The sequence below is a fragment of the Polypterus senegalus genome, chromosome 12 (genome assembly GCF_016835505.1).
Source record: "Polypterus senegalus isolate Bchr_013 chromosome 12, ASM1683550v1, whole genome shotgun sequence".
NCBI classification, from domain to species: domain Eukaryota; kingdom Metazoa; phylum Chordata; class Cladistia; order Polypteriformes; family Polypteridae; genus Polypterus; species Polypterus senegalus.
In genome coordinates, this window is record NC_053165.1 from 9,735,648 (window position 1) to 9,754,074 (window position 18,427).

An 18,427-nucleotide genomic window follows, 5' to 3' on the forward strand; every position below is an offset into this window, starting at 1 on the left:
AGAAGCCCACTGTTTTAGCAGTCTGTTTTCATTCTTATTTTCAATTAATTATTTATCGTTTGCCCTGCAATATCGTCCTTGTGTTCTTATGGTTTTTCTTTTCTCTGGAAATTTTTGTTTCCTTCAGCATTCTGAAGATGTGCTGGACGGGTTAATTCATGACTGTGAATTGGCCTGGTGTTACTAGTGCTATATGGATGCTACTTGGGGGGTCATGAGGTCACTAGACAGGGGTGTGTGGCGCTCATGATATCTCTGTAAAAGAACGAAGGTCCAAGTCTTTAGAGTCCTGGTGCTTCCCGTCTTGCTATATGGTTGAGAGACATCAACAACAACAACAACATTTATTTCTATAGCACATTTTCATACAAACAGTAGCTCAAAGTGCTTTACATAATGAAGAATAGAAAAATAAAAGACACAGTAAGAAAATAAAATTAGTCAAAATTAATTAACCTAGAATAAGAGTAAGGTCCAATGGCCAGGGTGGACAGAAAAAAACAAAAATAACTCCAGACGGCTGGAGAAAAAAAAAAAATCTGTAGGGATTCCAGACCATTAGACTGCCCAGTCCCCTCTCACGCTATCCAGTGACCTGAGACGAAGACTGGACTCCTTCATGTGTGTCTCTCCAGAAAATCCTTGGGTCCCGTTGGTTTGACTTTGTGTTGCTCATGGAGTCCCAAATGAGGCACATGACCTGCATTGTGAGGGAGCGTCGGTTATGGTACTACGGTCATGTGGCATGTTTCCCCGAGGGTGATCCGGCACGTAAGATCCTCATTGTTGGGGACCCGAGTGGCTGGACCAGGCCAAGGGGTCGCCCACGTAACACCTGGCTGCGGCAGATAGAGGGTCATTTCCGGAGGGTGGGACTGGACCACATGTCTGCCTAGGGGGTTGCCAACTGGGATCCCGAGCTGTTTCGATGTGTAGTGGGTGCGGCAACGCGCTGTACCAGTGCATGCTCCCCAACTTGGCTGGACTTGACTTGTCCTGCAGTGGCTGAAGGTAGCTTCTGATGGATTTTCTCGTCTCGGCTCATTGTTGTTCCTTTAATTCTTTTGATGTGCTTTGGGTTTTTTAGTTGTTTTACCTTTTGTTTCTTGTCAGTATAACAGTGCAGTCTTGGCTGATGAACACCAGTGGAACCTTGAACATGTTCCATTTTTATTTTGGGGAAAAAAAGAATCATTTTAGGAGTTTCCCGCACTTGGAATCACTTTTGTTTGGACTTTGCTGTGGTTTTCCAAGGTGGCGCTCTCTCTCTTTCTCCCATTGCCCAAAGACTTGCTGTAAGATTGAGTGTTGTCTATAAATTGCTGCTGAGTGATGGACTGGCAACCTTTTTGCCATTTTCTTACATTCTGACTGTTACTGTTAGAATAATCTCTCTCTGTAACCTTATACACTTAAAAAGTGAGCTTAGAAAACAGAAATGATTTTTTGTTTGAATATAGTATACATTAGCACGTCAGCTGGACATTCAAGTAAGAATTTACTGGACCCAGTACCCATGAGACTGATACCACTACTGCATTGTGAAGGATATCATTTGGTTGTGTTCATGTGAGAATGCCACTCCTACGGCAAGGTGGAGGAAACCATTTGGTCGAGGAGCAAGATATTTATCACATACTTGCGGAAACTTATTATAGCTTTTCCTAATACAGTAGTATGTGCTAAATGTGTTGGATGAGGGACTGGCTTGAATTTGGCTGTTAATTTCACAGCAGTTCGCAACAAAAAACAACAGCGTGCGTCTCACTGGGTTGATCACCGTTGGCAGTACTGCTTAGACTAGAATTAGTAGCTGGGTGACAAGCTCAACAAAAAAATTTCTTGTGAAACTTTTGGATAATGGTAATAGGTCATTGGCCTCCCCGCAAAACCGTTACAGAAGCTACAGTACATTCAGAACTCTGCAGCCAGAGTCCTCACCCACACAAAGCGTTCTGCTCACATCTCCTCTGTTCTCTGCCAACTCCACTGTTTACCGGTTCCATCAAGGATTAAATTCAAGATTCTGCTTCTCACCTTCCAAACCCTACATAACCTTGCTTCCCTCTACCTCACTTAGCTCCATACACTCCTTGTCACTCTCTCCTTACAGTTCCACGCACCACACTCTCCACCTTGGCAGGCAGGTCCTTCAGTGTTACGGTCCCTCAACTCTGGAACTCTCTTCCTCAGTCGCTCCGAGATTGCTCCTCTTTCTCCACCTTTAACACTAGAATTATTAGAGCTTACGAAAAAACTCGTAGATCCGTCCCACCTTGTTGCTCCTCTTTATCCACCTTTAACACCAGAACTACCAGAGCCTACGAAAAAACTTGTAGATCCATCCCACCTTAAATCGCTTCGCACCTCTCCGTCAGCGTCTTTTGTCCTTTAAATGTGTTGATAAGCAGCAAGCAGCCTGCTATCACATCCCCCACTGCCACACAGTTTTCTCAGCTCAAGTCTGTTTACCTGCGTGTCAGTTGTTTAGAGTTGTATAGAATGAGAAATCGAGCAAAGTGACACCTTTTATAAATACTATATCGTTATTTGGAACACTTGCATTTCATGTGTGTTCTGTGTCTACAATGATCTATGTAAACACATCGTTGAAACAGAAATGTTTTTCATGTTTTAGTAATAATTGACAAAATGTAGACATGAAGTTTATAATGTGTGAAGCCTGAATTCCAAATATCAAATAAACACTTTCACAAAAGGTACAAATATAACAGAACAAATGCACTTCTATTCAAGAATATAACTGCAGAAAAAGAACCCACGTTAGGGTGCGACATCGACACACATTTGCTACTACCGCTTCGGTGGCGCAACGGTATCAACTGTTGACTGGTAATCACAACTTCACGGGTTCGAGACTGGACGAGTCCGTTTTGGCAAGTGAGCTGCTCTTATTCTTACTATTTTAGAATAAAAACATACATTTGATTCCAGTCTGTAACAGCCGGTGTAAATTTATGATACTTGTAAAGGTTAGCTTTGTTTTTGTTTTTTTTATTCAGTTTTATTCTCTCGGTCGCGTTCACGATCTCACCCACCCACCACCAAGCATCTGACACTGCTGTTTTTACATAAAGACACGCTATAACAGAGGTGAACTCTGAATCAAATGTAATTAGTGATTATTAGAAGATAGTAACAATATTGGTGTATTGCTCAAAGTATGGTTAAAAAATATATATTATTATAAAAATGAATATAATAGTGAGAGGGCTGAGCTTGGTGTGATGACACTAATTGTTCAATGTTTGGTGCCATTTTTGTCATCAGCAATCTTAAATTGCCGCATTGCACTATTGACAATTTGTTTCTTTTCTTTGTTAATTGATTGTTGATCATGCTAAATCCTCTTTCGGCTAAATATGACGATGGGAGACTTGCAGATCGTCTAATTTGTGTTGCCATCAGGGAAAAGTAGTGTTTCTTCCCAATGAAGAGGCCTATCCGCGAGAATTAAAAGATTTGTTGTTTGGTGAAAGTGAAATCAACATACGCAAGCAGGGAGCGAAGCCCCTAGTTTTTAATAAGATGGTCCACGTAATTTTTCTTTTGAATGTAATTTTAGGTTTACACTTGCTCTGAAGGAATTCCAAAACAATCTGGTATTGATAAAAAAACTTCTCACATATTTATAGTAATGTTCAATGATCCTGTCAAAACATGCATAGATTTGGTCCTCTGCACTTGTGTTAAATTTGTAAGAACTTGCATGATCTGAGAATGCATGACTTGTGCAAACTTGTAAAGATAATGTACCAATACCTACTATTTAATACGGACGGGTCTTTCTTAATGGACATTTAGAATAATTGGTTGAAAAATGCGTTTGATGATTTTTAGTATTAATCAAACTTTTCAACGTGTTCTTGCGAGTATTGCCCAAGGGGGCGGCGGCTGGTCCTCAATGCCTCCATAATATGTCTTGGACCAGAAATGCCCCCTTAGAGTTCTTCAGTGCCCACTGGTGGGTGGTACCGCCCCCGGAAACCTTAGGTTTAGATGGACAACAACTGAGTGTGGGATTTGTCGGTACTACCATGTCATCCTACAACATAAGCAAGAGTTCATTTATTTATACGTCACCACAGAACTCTGGTGTTTATTGGTATGTCTTGAACGCATACATTATATTAGCTTGTGGATCGGGGGACTTAAGTGTAATGTGATCAAAGGGTCACATAAAGGCACAAATATCCTTTTTACATACTAGGGGGCTCCACCTGCTGCTCGCTTCGATCGCTCGCCCATCCCCGGGTTTGGTTTACCGGATATACAATTTAATTTTGTTACATATGCATTATTTTCACTTTTGTAAAAACAATACTTTATTTCTGGCCCCAGGCATGGTTACATCTCGTTCTCGCAGGACGTATAACGCTGCTCGCATTGTGAAGGGGTTACGGCTGAACGTACGCTGAGGAGATGCCGTCGGATCATCTGCTGTCTTTCTGCTGCTGGCGAGCTGCATGTTCTGCTTGTCTTGCTGCCCGATCATCTTAAAGCTGTCCTTTTGCCACTTCGCATCTCTGCTGCTCGCGTTGTGAAATGGGGGGAAGAAGATTAGGTTGGTTGAACGCATGCTAAGGAGAAACAGTCTGATCATCTGCTGGCTTTTAGCTGCTGGAGAGCTGCATGTTCTGCTTGTCTCTTGTCGTCGTTTTAAGAGCTGGGAGCACATGATGCGTGTCTACCAACAGTAATCCAACAACTGCTAAGTTAGATGTCCATGGACTTGTTTTAATTGATGTCTCACTGCCTTGTCTTGCGTGACGTTGCAAAAACAATACTTGTCCTTTATTTCCGGCCCCAGGCGTTGTTACATCTCTTTCTCACAGGACGTATAATGCTGTTTATGTTGTCATTGGGTGGGGGTTTGGCTGAACGCATGCTAAGGAGGTGCCGTCGGATCATCTGCTGTCTTTCTGCTGCTGTTGCGCTGCCCGTCGATCAGGCCTGTACAGCAGCTGTCCTTTTGCCACTTCGCGTCTCTGCCACTCGCGTTGTGAGGGGGGTGCGGCTGAACGCATGCTAAGGAGAAAGGTTGGATCATCTGCTGGGTTTCTACTGCTGGCAAGCTGCCTATTTTGCTTGTCACTTATCATTGTTTTAAGAGCTAGGAGCAAGTTAAAAGTGTCTGTCGTGGGACTTCAAATTATCTTATGAGAAGATCACGTCTCGTCTCCCTAGTTCTCCCTCCCAAAGATTTCTTATTTTATAATAGAGAGATTTCAATAGCTTACCTATCTCGTTAATTGGAAAGGTATAATATGATTACATAAAAATGTCTTGATTAGGCTAATGAAAATGGTGGAGGAAGAAACAAGGATAACAGACATTTCAGACACAGCTCATGAAAAGGTGAAAATTGAAATAGTTTAGCAAAGTTAGGGAGAAATCTCTACACAGAGCTAAATCGGAAAGACTTCAGTAAAGCTAGAATGTTGACATCAGACGATCATTTGAGGTTTGTCGCTGGTTTGGATGGAGTGATCTACCACAACAGTAATTTTAGGGTGGTTAGAGTTTCCTGCCTTGTAAGTCAATAGCAAACTGCTGTTGTATTTTACACAGAAAGATAATTCTGTTGAACCAATTAAGAAGTGATGCAAATACTTTTCTTCAGTACACTTCAGGCTTTCTCATATTTCTGTATCCCAGTTCTTTGAATTATTAGAATTGTACTCAACTCAGTAAACCAAACATCAGGTTTATGAACTCTAAATTAAACACTCTGTTTTGAAATACCATATGAAATTCCTTATATGTTTTTGATATATTTATTTTAAGGTTAAAGCTTATGGACCTGGTCTCCAGCATGGTCTTGTCGGAAGTCCAGCGGAGTTCACAATAGACACTAAAGGAGCCGGAACTGGAGGATTAGGCCTAACAGTGGAAGGCCCATGTGAGGCTAAAATTGAATGCTCAGACAATGGTGATGGCACCTGCTCTGTCTCCTATCTTCCCACTGAGCCTGGCGAATATTTGGTAAACATTCTTTTTGAGGAGGTTCACATTCCTGGCTCTCCATTCCAAGCGGAGGTCGAGTTTCCTTTTGATCCTTTGAAGGTGGTGGTCTCTGGACCAGGCTTAAAATATGGCAAAGTTGGTGAAGCAAGCCTTATAAATGTGGACTGTGGTAAAGCTGGATCTGGAGAGCTATCTATGGAGGCCGTTTCTGATTTGGGTTCCAAGGCCGACACTTGTATTCAGAACAATGATGATGGCACCTACACAGTCCGTTACATTCCAAATGCTGCTGGCCCTTATACACTAGCACTCAGATATGGAGGGCAAATTGTGCCAAAATTTCCTGTTAGAGTCGAAGTGGACCCTGCTATTGACACAAGCAAGGTGAAGGTTTATGGACCTGGAATCACAGGTGAAGGTAAGTAATGTTTTGTGTATTTGGCTCTCGTATAACCAAATTCAGACTAGGAGATGGTCTGTACCCGATTGATATGAAGACTGGTGTAACCATAATAATGATGAAGGCTAAGGAAAGCAACTATTAAAGTATGCCTTCTAGTCTAATTAATTTGTGTTTTAACTGAATTATAGTAGTGATTATTACACATTTTACTTCTCAAAGATATTTAGCATAATATATTTAATTTATACTGCATGTATTCAGTGATGCTAATATTTGCATTGGGTGTGATAAGGATGAACAGGATTAGAAATGAGGACATTAGAGGGTAACCTCAGGTTGGACGGTTGGGAGTCGGAAGGGGCGAGATTGTGTTGCTTTGGACATGTGCAGAGGAGAGATGAGGGGTATAATGAGAGAAGGGTGCTAAGGATAGAGCTGCTAGGCTAGAGGAGAAGAGGAAGGCCTAAGAGAAGGTTTATGGATGTGGTGAGAGAGGACATGACGGTGATGGGTGTGAGAGAGCAAGACGATGAGGACAGGAAGAGATTGTGAAATATGGCCGGCCAGTCATCCCGGCCAATACCCCCAGGCCGCCAGGTGGAGCCATCCCTGCATCATGGAGGGGCCCCAAATTCCAGCAGGGACTCATGGGACTTGGAGTCTTCCAATACAGCCATGCTGGATAAGATGGGGACCACCAGGAGATGCTGCAGGAAGACACCAGAGACAGTGGTTTTCATTACAACCCGGACGTACGTCATAGTCACGGGGACGGAAGGACCGACGTACTTCCAGGATGAAGAAAAAGAGGATTTTTCATCTAACCCGGAAGTGCTGGGGAATCACGGACTGAGGGATGAAACAATTCCACATTAAGGGGGATAAAGAACTATGGGAAACCCCAGACGGGTGAGCTGAGCTGGGTGGAAGGGTGGCAACGCGTCTGGGAGAGAGGAGCATTATGGATTATTGTGGTATTATTAGAGTATTGTGGAGTACTGGTGCTTTGTGCACATTATTATTATAATAAATACTAATTCTGGACATTTACTTGGTGTCTAACGAGTGGTCTGAGGGTTCACGGGGTCAAGAGCACCCCCAAACTGTCACAAGATGGAAGAAGATGATCCACTGTGGCAACCCCTAATGGGAGCAACCGAAAGAAGAAGTTTCTTGGGACAGGATTAGAAATGAGGACATTAAAGGGTCAGCTCAGAATGGACGAGTGAGAAACAAAGTCAGAGAGGCGAGATTGTGTTGGTTTGGACATGTGCAGAGGAGAGATGAGGGATATAATGAGAGAAGGTGCTAAGGATAGAGCTGCCAGGCAAGAGGAGAAGAGGAAGGCCAAAGAGAAGGTTTATGGATGTGGTGAGAGAGGACATGCAGGCGATGGGTGTGACAACATGGAGAGGACAGGAAGATATGGAAGAGGATGATCTGCTGTGGCAACCCCTGATGGGAGCAGCCAAAAGAAGAAGACCGCATGCAATGATTACCTAAATCAGAACACCTAACTAGTACAGCTTAGGTCCCCCTTTTCTCTCCAGAATAGCCTGAATTTTTTGAGGCAGGCATTTAACATGGTGCTGGAAACAGTCTTTGGTCCTGACTAACTTGATAGCATCAGAAAGTTCCTACCAATTTTATGGATACACACTCGTGTAGCAAATCCCAAAGTTGTTTTATTGGATTGACATCTGTTGAATGTGCAGTCCATTGTAGTAAACTGAAGTCGGTGTCCCCATCATGAATCCAGCGTGAGATGATGTATGTTTTTTGATGCTAGAAGTATGCATTTGGAGAAGAGTATAAAAACTAAGGTCAGCTGTCACATTTCGGTCTAATTTGTGCCAAACAAATTCCCACACAATTACACTAAAATCATCAGTTCACACTAAGCAGGATAGATCCATTAATGCATATGGATCACTTTAAAATGTGACCATCTACATACAGTATATGCTGCAGCAAAAAATCAATATTCTTTTAAGCCAGGAGGCAATTTGATTACATGATCTTAGTGTTCACAGTTGACAGAACTGAAGTGTACTGTGGTCTCCTCCGGCTGTAAAAGACCATTTGTTTTAAGGTACAGTGTAGTGTCTGAATAAGCTTGGTCATATCTTCTTATTAACAAGGGATTTTCTGCCCAAAAAACACAAAATATTCTGTGTTTTTTTTTGTTTCTTATAGCATCACACCATGGTCAGAATCACTTAAGTCACGTCTTGCCCACTCTATTGTTTGGTCCATCAGCCATCGAAATTTTCTTTATATGTTGTCCAGCACTTTACCATTTACAAATTAAGCAATAATCTACTTGTGTCCAGTGTGTGACATTCAAACAGAGGCAAGAAAACTATTGCAATGGATCCAATTCCATAGACGACAACCCAAAGACCACTCCTTTTCTTTCTGTGGACCCACTGTGTTTAAAATTCTTGTAGATCTGCTAGTCTGCAACATTTTTATCAGATCTCAAAATACTTTGGTTGTCACATTTCTTTTAATTAGCTGGTACCTGACTTCTTTCTGATGGACTCTTACAACGTCACTGATGTTTTATTACATTTTCTTCAATTACTTTGTCTCCTGGCTCACCATTGTCTCTGTCTTTCAAGGACTGCTCACTGCTCATTGTCATCATTTGCTGATTTCCATCCATCCATTATCCAAACCGCTATATCCTAACTACAGGGTCACGGGGGTCTGCTGGAGCCAATCCCAGCCAGCACAGGGCGCAAGGCAGGAAACAAACACCGGGCAGGGTGCCAGCCCACCACAAGGCACACACACACACCAAACACAGTTTAGGATCGCCAATGCTCCTAACCTGCATGTCTTTGGACTGTGGGAGGAAACCCAGGCAGACACGGGGAGAACATGCAAACTCCATGCAGGGAGAACCCGGGAAGTGAACCCGGGTCTTCTTACTGCAAGGCAACAGCGCTACCCACTGTGCCACCGTGCTGCCCCCATATCTTTTCCAAGCCCAACCGTTCCTATTTCTTTGAGCTATGTGTCTTTTCTGTGTCTTACAGGTAAACAAGTGGCTCATTCTGAGGGGTGATATGTCTACATGTGTCTTTGTTCTTTTCTTTCTTTATTGTATTCCTTTGTTTATTTTCTTGCAGATGTTTTCAGAGAGTCAACAACTGAATTCACAGTCGATGCTACTTCTTTGACCAAGGAGGGTGGAAACCACATCAAGACCAACATCAGCAGTCCATCTGGACCTTTTGTGGATTGTCTAATCAGAGATCAAAATGATGGAACCTATTTAGTGGAATACACACCTTTTGAAAATGGTAATTCAAACATCAAGGAGCCCTTAGATGGCTGCTGATAGCTGATCCTCATATTTGATCTTTACCTGATCTTTTATTTCTTGACATTTTCCAAATGTCAGTTAGCTAGTCTAGATAGATATATCTGATAGATAGATTATTAATCCCAAGGGGAAATTCACATACACCAGCAGCAGCATACTGTAATAAAGTAGTACTAGGGTGTTGTACCGTGTTAGCCATTATGAATGTAATGAGAAGTCAAGCAAAATGACCCCTTTTATTGGCTAACTAAAAAGATCACAATATGCAAGACTTCGAAGCAACTTAGGCCCCTTCTTCAAGCAGGATGTGATCATCTCATCGTGTATTGATTATATCCTGCCTGAAGAAGGAAGGGGCCAGCATTGCCTTGAACGCTTGCATATTGTAATCTTTTTAGTTAGCCAATGAAATGGGTCATTTTGCTTGACTTCTCACTACACCAAATAAAGAAAAGATTTGGTTTTACTTTTAAACAGGTGGGCATTTGAATATTTAAACTGAAAGAAGTAAATAGGTGAGTCAAATGACACTCATGATACCTCGGGTTGGAGAAAGCCACTCTAAAAATGCAACTAGATAGATAGATAGATAGACAGACGGACGGACAGATAGACAGATAGATAGATGGACAGACAGACAGACAGATAGATAGATAGATAGATAGATAGATATGAAAGGCACTATATGATTGATAGATAGATAGATAGATACTTTATTAATCCCAAGGGGAAATTCCCATACTCCAGCAGCAGTATACTGATAAAGAACAATATTAAATTAAAGAGTGATAACAATGCAGGTATAACAGACAATAACTTAGTATAATGTTAACGTTTACCCCCCCCCGGGTGGAATTGAAGAGTCGCATAGTGTGGGGTCTCCTCAGTCTGTCGCTGAAGCTGCTCCTCTGTCTGGAGATGATCCTGTTCAGTGGATTCTCCATGATTGACAGGAGTCTGCTCAGTGCCCGTCGCTCTGCCACGAATGTCAAACTGTCCCGCTCTGTGCCTACAACAGAGCCTGCCTTCCTCACCAGTTTGTCCAGGTGTGAGGCGTCCCTCTTCTTTATGCTGCCTCCCCAGCACACCACCGCGTAGAAGAGGGTGCTCGCCACAACCATCTGATAGAACATCTTGTTGCAGGTGTTGAAGGACGCCAGCCTTCTAATGAAGTATAGTCGGCTCTGTCCTCTCTTGCACAGATCATCAGTATTGGCTGTCCAGTCCAGTTTATCATCCAGCTGCACTCCCAGGTATTTATAGGTCTGCACTCTCTGCTCACAGTCACCTCTGATGATCACGGGGTCCATGAGGGGCCTGGGCCTCATAAAATCCACCACCAGCTCCTTGGTCTTGCTGGTGTTCAGGTGTAGGTGGTTTGAGTCGCACCATTTAACAAAGTCCTTGATTAGGTTCCTGTACTCTTCCTCCTGCCCACTCCCGATGCAGCCCACCATAGCAGTGTCATCAACGAACTTTTGCATTAGTTTTGTTGAGCAGGAATAGACAGGTTGACTTTCCTTTTTGCACATCTGTTTATCCACCGTGTCCTTCTAGTTGTCTATTTCAGTGACAGAATTATTCTTTTAAGTAAGATAAGTAAAATGACTCTGATTCTATTTATTTTTCTGTACCTTTTTTAACAGTGACCCATCAGTCATCACAATAACTGTCTCATTCAGATGAAGAGCGTTTTTGTTTATTTATCTTCTATTTATCTCTTCAGGTATCCATCATGTGGATGTGACCTATGATGACGTTCCAGTCCCGAAGAGTCCATTCCAAGTGGAGGTGACGGAGGGCTGCAAACCATCCCGAGTGCGGGCCCACGGAGCTGGGCTGCACAAAGGCCTGACTGACAAGCCCAATAAATTTGTTGTGGAGACACGGTATTGCTTTGTGTTTCGTTTTTGTGTGTCAGGTTTCTAGAATATTGTTATTTGTTATTTTCCTCATTTGCTGTTCAGACATTTTAAAATAGTATGATAATCAGAAAATTGAGTCGCCTCTTAACATTTTGCAGCGGTGCTGGAATTGGTGGCTTGGGAATCACCGTGGAAGGTCCCTCTGAATCCAAGATGTCCTGCAAGGATAACAAAGATGGAAGTTGCAGTGTGGAGTACACCCCTTATGTTGCAGGGATCTATGATGTTAATATCACCTACGGTGATCAGCATATACCTGGTAGGATCCATTACGGATGGTAGAAATGACAACATTTCTATAGAAATGTGTAAGACATGTGCAGATGTGTTTCTGACGTGGTCATGCAATTCAACACATTCTGGGTCTCCAGTCAGTCTGTCCCCTACTTCACTTATAGTTGAAAAAGGCCATGTTTTTTACATTGTGCACTTCACTGTATGCGTTTTGGCTCGGAGCATTAGTCAGGTTATCTAGTATAAAGCATTCAGACTCCCACCATTTAACAATCAAATAATTGAACATGACTGTAATATGGAAGCCGCTAGATTCTTGGTGTTTCCAGGGTCGTTCTTAGGACGTCGGGTGCCCTGGGCATAATTAGACTGCGGGGGCCCGAATGCATGTAGTATTAGCTACAGTTCAGCCAGATTTGGCCTGTGTCCACTGGGCACCGCGTGGAGGTATGTAGCTAAGCCCAGCGTGTGCAAAATGTGCAGTGCAGTGGGGCATATTTTTATAAAGCATTTTATTTATTTTTTTGTCACAATTAAAAAGTGTGTTTTTTATACCGTTTTCCATTTTTTTCTGCCAAATTAAAACTTGGGCTAAGGAACATTCCAGAATAAAGCTCAAGAAATGAAATCAACTTCCATCCATCCATTTTCCAACCCGCTGAATCCGAACACTGTCTGCTGGAGCCAATCCCAGCCAACACAGGGCACAAGGCAGGAACCAATCCTGGGCAGGGTGCCAACCCACTGCAGGGCACACACAAACACACCAAGCACACACTAGGGCCAAGTTAGAATCGCCAATCCACCTGACTGAAATGTCTTTGGACTGTGGGAGGAAACCCACGCAGACACGGGGAGGACATGCAAACTCCACGCAGGGTGGACTCGATTACCGAACCCAGGTTTATTGTTTGTTAATTTATCTTTATTTTTAAAGTTGTGTTTTTGTTAATTATGTTTTTCTCAAACAATTAAAAAAACTTTATTTTTCTCCCAGGCAACGCTGGGTATGTCAGCTAGTCTGTTTTATAGCAGAATTATATATCCATCATATAGCACCTTACATATCTGTCTACTGTAGTGCTTGTCGTAATTATTTAATATAGTGTCTATCATTTATAACTATGCAGATATGTATCCATTATATATCAGTTTTCATATCCATTGATTATAGTGCCATTCATTTCTATTTAATGTACTGTCTTTCCCCTCTATCTATTGTATAGCATCTTATATCATCCATCCATCCATTATACATCCCGCTATATCCTAACTACAGGGTCACGGGGGTCTGCTGGAGCCAATCCCAGCCAACACAGGGCACAAAGCAGGAACCAATCCTGGGCAGGGTGCCAACCCACCGCAGGTCACACACACCAAGCACACACCAAGCACACACTAGGGCCAATTTAGAATCGCCAATCCACCTAACCTGCATGTCTTTGGATTGTGGGAGGAAACCCACGCAGACACGGGGAGAACATGCAAACTCCACGCAGGGAGGACCTGGGAAGAGAACCCAGGTCATGAAATCAACTTTTCGCACTTTAACACTTGCGAACTCTTTAATTAATGGCGGAGTAATCAAGCGACTGGACAATGTCTCGCTCAATGGACATTAATTCTAAAGCATTCAATCGTTCTTGTAACGTGGTTGTCCTGAGGTAACTCTTGATTATCTTTAGCTTAGAAAAGCTGCGTTCCCCAGCAGCGACAGTAACTGGTATGTTGCTCGTTGCTTACTGCTGGTCGGTTTTGAAAGGAATCAGTAGGAGAATGCATCTTTTCAGCCACGACAAATTTCAGCGAAGCTCCTTTTTGTGTGTCAATAAAGGCTACGTCGTCTGCCTTTTGCTTTCGTTTAGCAGCACCGGATGGATAACGGCGTTTCATATTAATATGGTAAATGCGAAACTGCTAACGTGAATAAGATGCAGTTACGAGCGGAGTACGATAAGGCCAAGGCGAAAAATGGAAGAAAGCGTTGTACGCGACAGAAAAACACGGGAAGAAGTTCGCGCCCACGTTCACGATGCAACCGTGGTCTGGAACGGAATGGTCTCCTCCGACAAGAGCACTCTTATTTATTGACTTTTGTGGGGGCGTGTCACAACAGGGCTCCGCCTGCGCAGTGCCCTGGCTATAGCGAACGCCCAAGCCCCAGTTCCCTGTTGCAGTGCCCATACCCTAGGAAAGGGCAGTGCGCTTAGCATTAAACTTCGTAGTACAGATACGTACTGTAGCTTGTGTCGATCTTTAAAAAAAAAAAAAAAACCTCAAATGATGGGGCCCTGGGCGACTGCCCTGCTCACCCATGCCCAAGAACGGCCCTGGTGCTTCTTCCTGCTATATTTACTCCCCATTCTGAATTCATCTCATACTCTCATTAAGCTCTCTTGTCTCTCCAATCTGAGCAGCCTTCTTGGTGTTTAAGTGTTTGGGGCACATTTATTTGACTCTAAATTACATGTACGTAATAGATGGAACGTGCCATATTAGTTTTATAATTATACGACGACAGTAAAGAGGTGTGATAATTTAAGTTAAAAGTGGAAAGGACCGTACATCTAGTAAGCAGCTTAGCCTTGAGATTTCCGTTATTTCCGTTGCTTTTTTGTCTTGTATGATGTTCTACTAAAAAACTGATCAGGAGGAAAGGAAAGAAGATTTTGAAAATTATATTTCGGAATCCCAATCCAAAAAGGTAGGAGAGGCGAGTCAGGTGTAGTGCCTCACCTTCACCGTCCTAGTATTTTGGCAATATATCAAACAAACTTAAACCAGAGTGATCTTCCGACTTCTACACTCAAAACAAAATGTGAGGGTGCCTATCAGATGTAGACGACTTCATGCTGGTCCTCCTTTTATTTCCTTCACAGCATAAAAAGGATTAAGAGTTTGCAAGGCCCGCAGCTTTTGCAGGCAGTCGGACAAGGTGCTGAGCCACATTATTTTCTGTGTGTTCTCTAGGAAGTCCATTTAAGGTACCAGTTGAAGATGTTGTGGATCCTTCAAAGGTGAAAGTTTCAGGATTGGGTCTGGGAAGTGCAGTGCGAGCCAACGTTCCACAGACATTCAGCATTGACTGCAGCAGGGCAGGGATCGCTCCTCTCGGTGTCACTGTGAATTCACCCAAATCAGGTGAGGCATCCTTGTTACTTTGTGCAGACAGACTGCTTAGCAGAAGAGCTTCTGGTCATTCCTCATCTAGGTGAAGTGCTGTTTTGTTATCTCTAATCACATGTAAAATACAATACTACAGTAATCCATGGATATGGTGTAAGAAGATTTAAGTGCAATATACTGTATGTGCTTTTGCTAGTCTCTCATTCTTCTTCTTTCAGCTGCTCCCATTAGGGGTTGTCACAGCGGGTCATCTTGTTCCATATCTTCCTGTCTTTGTCATCTTGTTCTGTCACACTCATCACCTACATGTCTTCTCTCAACACATCCATAAACCTTCTCCTAGGCCCTCCTCTTCTCTTCTTTCATGTTAGCTCTATCCTTAGTACCCTTCTCCCACTATACCCCTCATCTCTCCTCTGCACATGTCCAAAACAACGCAATCTCACCTCTCTGACTTTGTCTCCAAACCGTCCAACCTGAGCTGACCCTCTAATGTCCTCATTTCTAATCCTGTCCATCCTTGTCACACCCAATGCAAATCTTACCATCTTCAACTCTGCCACCTCCAGCTCTGTCTCCTGTGCCACCGTCTCCAACCCATATACCATAGCTGGTCTCACTACCAACCTATAGACCATCCCTTTAACCCTTGCTGATACCCATCTGTCACAAATCACTCCTGGCAGTCTTCTCCACCCTGCCTGCACTCTCTTTTTCACAATCTCCATTTTACTCTGTATTGTTGATCCCAAGTATTTAAACTCCTACACCTTCGCCAACTCTACTTCCTCATCCTCACCATTCCACTGACCTTCCTCTCATTCACACACATGTATTCTATCTTGCTTCCTACTGACCTTCATTCCTCTCCTTTCTATAGCAAATCTCCAGGGTTGCATCAGGAAGGGCATCTGGTGTAAAATTTTGCCAGATCAATATGCGGACAATACAGATTGCTAGTCTCTCATATTTATTGAAAACTATTGTATATTTTTTAGTGCTGTCAGGCTTGAAAGAGAGCATATTAACATACTGCGTACATTTCACAATAAAATTGCATCCTGATAGAAGGATAGAAAAAAATTCTTGTTACAGGCTCTGTTCCTACATACATTTTGAAAAAATTATTTGTGAAAAGAAAGAAATGGACATCACATCCTTTTGAAAAATATTAATATCACAAGTGCATTGTTCCATCAGAGCAGACTCTACCTCGGGGTTCTCATGACTCTTATTAGTCTTTGCAGGGTTAGAAAGTGGAATTAATAATTCTAACTTGATCCAGAACCCCAGAATCAGTCTGATTTAAAAACAGGATAAATAAATAATAGGACATTTTAAATATATTGTGTTGTGGTGAACTCCCAGACTTTTTCCTTTATAGAGTTTTCCTTATCATCAACCGCAGGTACATTGGAGCCTGTGGAGGTCACCGACAATGGTGATGGAACTCATACTGTAGCATACACTCCTTTGCTTGAAGGTCCTCACAGCATCTCAGTGAAGTATGCTAATGAAGATATCCCTCGCAGGTAAGAAATTTTCACATCCAAGTCTAAAAAGTGGTTGGCTTCTGGCACTGTCCTAATTTTGCAAGCCATATGTTTGATTCCAATCCTTGACAGTTGAAAACTGGCTGAGAGCTTGTTGGTTTTATGATTAATTCCTCAGATTTTTAGTATCATAACGGGAGCAGCTGAAAGAAGAAGAAGAAGATTTTTAAGAAAAAGCAGTATATTCTGCTTCTAGGTGGTCACGTTTTTTTTTTTGGTATTTAATTACATGGGCAGCTTGACCTTTTAGAGGCCAAGGTGTTGAACTGTTGGACCATTGGATCCTGCCCCACTACTGTAGAACTAAACATTTCTGGTTCTCACTTTTAAACTTCACAGTTGAGTTTTGTGGGTCAGTATCATTCATAAATGATAATCTTGGGCTGGAACACATTCAGGAAGGGAGGAGATTCTAGATGTTTAATAAAAGGTGCTCAACCAGTGGTGTCCAGATGTTATGACTGTATGTCTAATGAGTGGCCTTTGTCTCACTATGCTGCCCTTTATAACTTGGTGTACTCTCTTGCATATCTTGCTGTTCCTTGAAGTAGGGTTAAAAACTTTATTGTCACTTCATTGTTTGTTACTACATTGTCAGTTTTACATGCAGGTACTAATTATACCTGTGATACCAGACGATGGTTTTATAAATTTGGGAACATTTAAAAATAGGGAGTGAATAAAACTAACTGATAAAAGTGTATGATTTAATGATCACACTGTCAATCCATTTAACTGCAAATTCTTTTTCCATTACAGCATTGTGAGGGGGATATAATCACAATTTTAATTACGGTATATACTCACGTATAAGTCTGGTCTTGAAACCTGAAAAATCACTCATAAATCAGACCCCGACTTATACGCCCATTCAAAAAAGCGACACTTCATTTTTTTACCTCCTCCAATCTCACATCAGTTTCTCAGACACGTCGAATTTTGTTGCAGCAGCGCTTTTACCAATTTCATTTGCCACTTCAACGACTTTTAATTTAAAACCAGCTTCATATTTTCTTCTCATCGTAGACAACGGATGCTCTTACGATAAAGGTGTGTGAGGGTGTGAGATACGAAAAACACAAATCAGTGCCAACGTCACTTCGGAACAGTTTGGGTATTACCGCGTGGTCACGTATGCACAATACATAAGTAAAAAGGCCGTGTGCTTCATGGTGACTCTCTCAGGTGGGCATATCGTAATCTCTTGGACCAATAGTGTGAGTTTTCCGCATTTGACTTATACGACCGACATTATAAAATACCAGAAATTATACGATAAAATCAGACTCCGACTTGTACACCCGTTCAAAAATACGAGACTTCGATTTTTTTAACATCTTCTTGCCTCCTCCAATCTCACATCGGTTTCTCAGACACATTGAATTTTGTTGCAGCAGCACTGTTACCAATTTCATTCGCCACTTCAACAACTTTTAATTTAAAACTAGCTTCATATTCTCTTCTGATCGAACGCTCCATCATAGATAAGGGATGCTCTTACGATAAAGGTGTAAAAACACAAAACGGTGCTAACGTCACTTCAGAATAGTTCGGGTATTACCGTGTGGTCACGTAGGCACAATACATAGAAAAAAGGCCGTGTGCTCCATTGGTGACTGTCTCAAGTGGGCATATCGTAATCTCTTGGACCAATAGCGTGTGTTTTCAACATTTGACTTATACGGCCGACATTATAAAATACTGGAAATTATACGATAAAATCAGACTCCGACTTATACACCTGTTCAAAAATACGAGACTTCGATTTTTTTTTTTAACATCTTCTTACCTCCTCCAATCTCACATCAGTTTCTCAGACACGTCGAATTTTGTTGCAGCAGCACTGTTACCAATTTCATTAGCC

General features: G+C 42.2%; 1 protein-coding gene across 3 annotated transcripts in view; it reads left to right on the forward strand.

The window, feature by feature from the left end:
* The window catches only part of LOC120540236 (filamin-B), a 194,040-nt gene that overhangs the window by 129,442 nt on the left and 46,171 nt on the right, over positions 1–18,427 (forward strand). For all 3 annotated transcript variants that reach the window (XM_039770802.1, XM_039770799.1, XM_039770801.1), the window contains exons 21-26: positions 5,809–6,406; positions 9,529–9,702; positions 11,452–11,614; positions 11,749–11,909; positions 14,855–15,025; positions 16,419–16,542. In XM_039770802.1, the coding sequence (XP_039626736.1) occupies positions 5,809–6,406; positions 9,529–9,702; positions 11,452–11,614; positions 11,749–11,909; positions 14,855–15,025; positions 16,419–16,542 (1,391 nt within the window). The remainder of the gene's footprint in view (positions 1–5,808; positions 6,407–9,528; positions 9,703–11,451; positions 11,615–11,748; positions 11,910–14,854; positions 15,026–16,418; positions 16,543–18,427) is intronic.